The sequence below is a fragment of the Aegilops tauschii genome, chromosome 1 (genome assembly GCF_002575655.3).
Source record: "Aegilops tauschii subsp. strangulata cultivar AL8/78 chromosome 1, Aet v6.0, whole genome shotgun sequence".
In the NCBI taxonomy this organism is placed as follows: domain Eukaryota; kingdom Viridiplantae; phylum Streptophyta; class Magnoliopsida; order Poales; family Poaceae; genus Aegilops; species Aegilops tauschii.
Window position 1 is genome coordinate 468,352,087 of NC_053035.3, and position 7,322 is coordinate 468,359,408.

Here is a 7,322-nt window from a genome sequence, read left to right on the forward strand (position 1 = left end):
ACTAGGCAACCAATCCGGCCATTTGTTGGTTGTTTATCGATCTCATCTGGTAGCACACGGAGCTTGAGGACGGTGGACATGGCCGAGCGAGCAGCTGTCACCCGGTGCCTCCAGAACAAACTAGAGCAATATCATCACCAAACTAGCCTCAACTTTTGAACCATACTACTCCCTCCGTAAACAAATATAAGATGTTTTAGGTCACTACTGACCTACGTCGTACATTTATTTACAGAGCAAGTAGTAGTAGTATATAACAAGCAGCTGATGCAAATCAATGTGGTCATGGAGAAAAAATCCATAAGAGTTATTCAGCCGGTGCTGCTTCTTCCAACGGGACCGACATTCGGCTTCTCTTGTAGGTCAGGGTGGACACAGTCCGGGCCGGTCCGGTCCCGGTCCGAGCCGCCGTTTGGACCGGCCGCCGGCGGTCCGGACCGGACCGAGCAGCGCCGCGGTCCTGATCTCAGGGACCGGACCGGCAGAGGTGAAGCTCGGTGCGGACCGGAGGTCCTCACGGTCCGGGCGACGTCCAGTCACTGGCATGTAGGCCCAGGATGTCGGAGAGGTCGTCGGAGCAGCAGCACGGTGGCCGGAGCCGGAGAAGACACACCTGAGGCGCAGCGGCGCGAGGGAGAGGCACGGGGGAGAGAGGGAGTGGCATGACCGCGCGCGGGAGAGGGCGAGCAGTCGCGCGAGAGGGCGGGGGAGAGGGCGAGGCAGAGGCGCGGCGGCGGGGAGAGAGAGGCAGCGCAGGGGAGAGCGGAAGCAGCCCGTGCGGCGCCATGGGGATAGACTGGGATGGACGAGGACGGCGGCTAGGTCACGCACGCACGTTGTATATGTGTTGGGCTCTCCAGATAAGATCTACTTGGGCTGGGCCTTCGGTCCTGCGAGCCGGACCGAGCTTTTGTCGGACCGGACCGACCGAATTTCGATCTCCTTTTCGCGGACCGGACCGGCCATGTTATTTAGCGAACCAGGACCGTACGGTCCGGTCCATAACGGGCCGCGAGCCGGGCCAAAAGCCCGCTCGTCACGTCCACCCTGACTTGTAGGCATGGTTATCTTCGTCCTGGAAGTCGTCCCCAAGAAAGCCATCGTGACCATCGCTTCTCTTCGTGCTCGCATCAAACCTCCTTGCAAGCACCATCAAGGTTGAGATCACTTAGCAGGTGCTCCACCCCCTTGATTCCGATAGCCACCGTAGTTGCCAGGACCCAGGAGAAGCATTTTTGTATCCACCAGCACCCCCTGTGTAACAAAATCAAACGAACAGCAATTCATCGAGTGCACAGCTATCACATAAGCTGAAAAGTTTTAAACACAAAACCTAGACGACGCCAAAAATAAAAGAATGTCCACAGGTCAGCTATACACATACAAACCAGGAATACTAAAAGAATGTTTAGAGGCCCAGGCAGGAAAAGGAAACATATTAGGAAATGAACCAGCATGCAATGATTATACAAGATCAATCAAGTTACTGACCAAACCAATCAAATGGATTATGGATATCACAAACGCCTTGAAACAGAAGTGCTAATATAACATTGTTCTTATTCATAAAGATCAGGGCACAAAAAGAAACAAGCTGCGTAACAAGTGGACAAGAAGACTCATCCAGCTGGTAGCACAAACAACTTGATAACATACCAGCCTCCAGGAAAAAAAGTACCAAAAAATCTACAGTTCACAGTGTGCAACATGAGGACGAACAATAATGAATCAAACCAAAGAGCAATTCATCCATTGCACATCTATCACATAAGCTGAGAAGTTTTGAACAGAAAATCTTTATGAGATCAAAAATCTTACTGATGTTTAAAGTCTAACCATAATCTAATATCATGCAATAGGTAGCATACAGTAAACCAGAAGATAACAGGAACAACACTGCTATTCTCTTACCAAAAACGCAGACCAACCAATTGCCACCGGTAATGACACTCACGATATTTCTATTACTCATCCATCCTTTCGGAGGAAGAACAAGTTAGGCTATTCAAAAATGACAAATCCATTCAAGTTAGCAACAGCAAGATACCTCCTCGACGGCACCCTCAGGCCCAAGGTGGCCGACTTTGGCCTCGCAAGCCTCGTCAACCATGCCGAAACACATGTCTCTGTCCCACGGACGCGGCACTTTTGGGCACACCGCGCCGGAGGTTTGGATGGAGCTACACATCGCCGAGAAGTGTGATGTCTACAGCTTCGGCATGCTCCTCCGGAAGATCGTCGAGCATGGTAGTAACCAAGACGCCAATGCCACGCTGAAGAGCAGCCAGCAATGGTTCCCCGTGGTCGCATGGGCCAGGTACGAAGCCGGTGAGCTGATGGAACTCATGGTGGCAACGGTCCGCCATGACTTGTGTTGCAGAGGGCTGGTGGAGAGGATGTGCAAGGTGGTGTTCCGGTGCGTGCAGCAGAGGCCGTCAATGAGCGCGGTGGTGAAGATGCTCGATGGGCAAGACAGAAATCACTCCGCCTTCTAACCCATTCCGCAGTATCTCATGGAGTCGGCGGCGAACCTGCGGATGGCAATGGCGAACGATGTAAACACAGCATCATCGGTTTCAAAAAATGTCATCTTGTTTTGACCGTTGGCATCTCCAGTATTACCACGGAAGAAATGAAATGCAATTCTGCATTTCCTTCCATATGCGTAACCACGCATATCCATCATCCACAGGTCATGAAAGAACCATACTGAGAATTGCACTGATCAAATCCAAAGCAGGCACTCAAAATGCACTGCAGAGTTCAGCCTAAGTACTAGCATATACAGTATATTACAGATAACCGAGTTGATAAACATAGATGATGGCGAGGACTTGGTATGTACCTTAATCATGACACTGGTGTACATGATAATAAGGTAAGATGATGGTGGTTTGGATGTGGAGGCGTAGGCGGCAGCATCTGTTGATGCAGGAGATGTAGCATGGAGTAAACCTGCGCTCTGTCAGGGTGGCATCCATCCCACGACATGAAGCTGTGAGCATTGCGCCCCACCTGCACCATGCTGTGTCCGCCAGTCACCCCTACTCCCCTCTCCCTCATCAGCTGTCGCATCCGTGCTGTCGACTCGCCAGCGCCGGCCACGCCCATCGACATCAGGTACCCCGCAGCATTGCCCGGCTCCAACTCCAGGACGCGGCAGGCAGCATCACGTCCAACATTCGAGTCGCTGCTGTGGCCTCTGCAGGCACTTAGCAGCGCGCTCCAGGCTGCTGGACTGCTGCTGGTGGATATTCTTTCCTCGATGACCCTAGCGGCCCCCTCAAGGTCCCCTGCACGCGCGAGCATGTCGACGACGCACGATAGGTGCTCCACCTGTGGCTCAACCGAGTGTGTCGTCGTCATCCTCTCGAAGCAGGCCACGCCCTCCTCCACCAGACCTCCGTGCGCGCATGCCGACAGCACGGCCAGCATCGTGACACCGTTCGGCATGATGTCCCCTTCCTGCTCCATCCTGTCAAGGAGGGCGAGGGCATCACGTGCACGGCCGTTCATCCCCAGCACACCGATCATGGAGTTCCAGGTGAGCACGTCCCTTCGAGGCATCGCATTGAACACCCTCGTCGCCGCAGCCAGGTCGCCGCATTTTCCATACATGTCCACCAGAGCATTGCTGACGTCCCGCTCCAAGGCTAGCCCACTCCTGAGTGCCATGCCGTGGGCGCATCTCGACGCTGCCATGTCCGCACAGTCTGCGCATGCCTCGAGGACGCTCAGTATGGTGACTGAGTTGGGCGTCTCCCCGGCCTCCCTCATCGCGACGGCGCACGCGATCGCCTCGCCCGGTCGGCCGTTGTGGGCGCATCCAGAGATGATGGTGCTCCACGTGATGATGTTCCTCTTGGGCATGCCGCGGAACAGCCTGAGCGTGTGCTCAAGCAGGCCGCACTTGGCGTAGGCGTCCAGCAGGGCGTTCAACAGAGGCAGGCCTGTTGAGGACAATAGGAGCCCCCTTCTGATGGCCACGGCATGGACAGACCGGCACCACATGGCCTGGCCGCCCTCAAGCCTCTTGCACAGCTGAAGCAGCACCGCCAGCGTCGTCTCGTCGAAGCCGATGCCGCCCTCTTTCAGCAAGGACGAGGGGGAGGAGAGAAGGTCTAGCGCGTCGGCGGCACGGCCGGCACGTGCGAGTCCAGAGAGCATGGTGTTCCAGGATACCACGTTCCTGCACGGGATCGTGTCAAACACCTTCCTGGCGGACCGCAGGTCGAGGCACCTGGCGTACATGTCGACGAGCGAGTTGTCGATGAAGACGTCGCCACCCCGCAGCCCACGGCGCTCCCCGGCGGCATGCAAGGAGGCTCCGAGCGCCAGGTCCTCGAGCTCAGCGCACGCGCGGAGGGCGACGACGAGGACGACCCCGTCCGGCTCCGGCGCGCCGCCGCCGCCAGCGAGCATGTCCCTGAACATGCACAGGGCCTGGGACGCCGAGCCCCCCGCGAGATGTGCCCGCATCATGGAGGTCGAGGACGCGACGTCCCGGAGTGGCATTTCGTCGAACAGCTTTGCCGCGGCAAGGGAGTCGCCGGACGTTGCGTAGGAGGCGAGCAGGGAGTTGGGGACGGTGCAGCCCCCCGGGCGGAAGTAGGCCGTCTTGAGGAGGCAGGCGTGCACGTGCGCGGCGGCGTGGGGATGCGAAGCTGGCGCGCGGCGGAGGAGCGCGAGGAGGGTGGCCGGCGTGGGTGGGAGGTGGGCTACGTTGTAGGTAGTGGGGGTCGAGAGGCAGCAGAGGTGGGCGACGGCGAGGTCCGGGCCTGCGGCGCCGAGGCTGCGCCGCACCGCCGCCGCTGCTGCCGCCGTTCCGATTGCCATTCCGACGGACAGAGTGTAGCAGACACGGACGCAGCAGCATAGCACAGAGCCTTTGCTGTGCACCGTCGGATCTCATTTCCATGGCTCCCGTTTATCTCCAACCTCCAGCCACCTGCCGCCGCAGTCGCTGGAGGTGAGGAATCTGTCCTTTGGACCAAGAATTACCGGCATTGTGATTTCGGTATGCAAACAAAATTCATTTCAGTGATCGGATGGTGCTGACAAATATGTATCATGTTATATTGCATAAGTTTCAATCTTGCTCAGCTGCAGAAACGATATGTTCTTTGGCAGATGCAAATCTGTCCATGCTTGAACTGGACCAATAATATGCTGGCATTGCCCATTTGGTATGTATAAACGGGAATTCTTTTAGATGCTCTAGAAAAATATAATGCTATCGCATAAGTTGTCAGAAAGCAGTTTGTCCCTTGTATATCGATAATACTACACGCATGGAGTTAAACAACGGACTATTACGGACCCCCCTTGCGTGCCCTTCACTAATTGGCCTCCCCGATTTTCAAGGGTGGGCTCGCCTCATTAGACCAAATCTCAACCAATTAACAATAAGCACCCCGTTAATCCCCCGTAACCAGCCCGTGAGTCTAGCATCTCTCCTTGTATATATGTACCTTCGGCCATGCCAAACAATCTTCCATGTACTTTATACGCCCAAATATATTGTCAATCAATATTTTACATATAGTTACTGGTAGAGTTGTCAAAGTAGGCTATTGCTGAAATCTCAATGAAAGCAATGTGTAGGTATTTTAATATAAGAAGAGTTCTTTGTCATAATCGCTGATCCTGTAGATATTCAGGACAAAGAGGGTACAAATGCTGGTGCAATAGAAGCATGGATGACACGTTCCTTGAATCGGAACTTTTTTATGGTGAGAAAACTGATCTAAGTGTCTTGTTTGAAAACTTCACCAGTGTCTTCAAACCAAAATTGGTCAAGAGGGGGAGAGTAGTAGCACATAAATGCAGATTATGCATCAGTCACCTTTAGGAATAGGCGGCTCAATAGTAACTTATGTGGTTCCTGTGATGAAGCATCGACTTCCATCGGTTATGTGCAGATTGGCACATCGACACCGGCTCAGATTGGTAGTGTGCCGGCGTGGAAAGTTGAGTGAGAGGAGTAAGAGATGATTTTGTTCAATGCTTGTATGATTTACAAACCCAGTTGATGACAGTTGGTTATTGTTAGGTGACTTTAATTTCATGAGGTATCTCGACAACAGAAATATTCCAGGTGGCAGTATTAATGATATTCTTTTGTTTAATGAAGTTATTGGTTATCTAGGCCTTTTTGAGCCTCCAATCAAAGGTAGAAAGTTTAATTGGTCCAATATGCAAGAACAGCCCCTGTTGACACAGATTGATTGGTTTTTCACCACACCTTCTTGACTACTCAATATCCCAACACCATGTTTTTTCCTGTCATGTACAACTTCCGATCATGTACCGTGTGTAGTAACAATTGGCACATCCATTCCAGAAGCTAAAATATTCAGATTTGAGACTTATTGGGCTAAGTTTCCTGTTTTTTGGAGTGTGTTTCTTCTGCTTGGAATAAGCCATCTAAGAGAAAATTATCTGATGCTATAATCTCTGAAAAGTTCAAGAGTCTAAGACATACTCTTAAAGTTTGGCACACTAGTTTATCAAAGGTCAAAGCTATCATTGTTGAGTGCAATAGACTTACTCTGCATTTTGATACTTTGGAAGAGAAAAGATCTCTTTATAGGCCCAAATCAAACTTTCGATCAATCCTTAAACAACACTTGGAGGAGGTGATGAGGTTGTATTTATTGGAAGCAAAGATGCACCATAAGGAATATTAAAATTGGTGAAGAAAATACTATTTTTTCATGCAATGGCAGCACAGAAGAAATGCAATTGCTAATATTAAGCTGGATAATGGGGATATTAAACTGATCATAGTCAGATTGCTGGCAAGTTTTGGCAAGACTTTAAGAATATGATGGGTTGCTCCAAGGGCCTATCCATGGGCTTTAATTTGCAGCAGCTTCTAAATAAAGTGGATGGCCTTCAGGTCCTTTCAAAGCCATTTACATATGAGGAGATTGAAGCTATCATTAAGCAGATGGCACCTGATAGGGCCCCTGGGCCTGATGGCTTCACTAGGCTTTTTCTGAAGAAGTGCTGGAGTATTTTAAAGGCTGACTTCTGGGCTCTAGTCAAAGATTTTTATGAGGGTAAAAAATAGATCTGGAATGTATAAACTCTTCTCTCATAACTTTGATACCTAAGAAGCTCAGCCCATAAATGACTGGATATTATAGGCCAATTTCTTTGACTAATACTTTGCTTGAAGTTTCTTACTAAATTTCTAGAAACAGGCTTTAGGGTGTTATTTTAAATGGATTCATGCCAATCAGTATGGCTTTCTTAAAAGAAGATCTATTCAAGACTGGCGGGTGTGGTCTTTTGAATACATCCATCTGTGCCATGCC

General features: G+C 51.3%; 2 protein-coding genes across 3 annotated transcripts; one reads left to right on the forward strand and one right to left on the reverse strand.

Annotated features, from left to right (window-relative positions):
* Positions 1-1,117: 1,117 nt before the first annotated feature.
* Positions 1,118-5,006, reverse strand: LOC109771443 (pentatricopeptide repeat-containing protein At2g17210-like). 2 transcript variants are annotated; one of them, XR_012187428.1, is made up of 3 exons: positions 2,846-5,006; positions 2,048-2,531; positions 1,118-1,254 (listed from the first exon to the last, which is right to left on the reverse strand). XR_012187428.1 is itself a non-coding variant. In XM_020330143.4 (2 exons), the coding sequence occupies exon 1, from the start codon at positions 4,834-4,836 to the stop codon at positions 2,851-2,853; it is 1,986 nt and encodes a 661-aa protein (XP_020185732.1). In that variant the 5' UTR covers positions 4,837-5,006; the 3' UTR covers positions 1,731-2,531; positions 2,846-2,850. The 2 variants fall into 2 exon arrangements, 1 of the variants encoding a protein (XP_020185732.1); XM_020330143.4 differs by lacking the exon at positions 1,118-1,254 and having other exon boundaries at positions 1,731-2,531.
* On the forward strand, positions 2,109-2,495 carry LOC141039132 (cold-responsive protein kinase 1-like). The gene has a single exon (XM_073506441.1). It carries the CDS (start codon positions 2,109-2,111, stop codon positions 2,493-2,495), a length of 387 nt encoding a protein of 128 aa, XP_073362542.1.
* Positions 5,007-7,322: the final 2,316 nt, after the last annotated feature.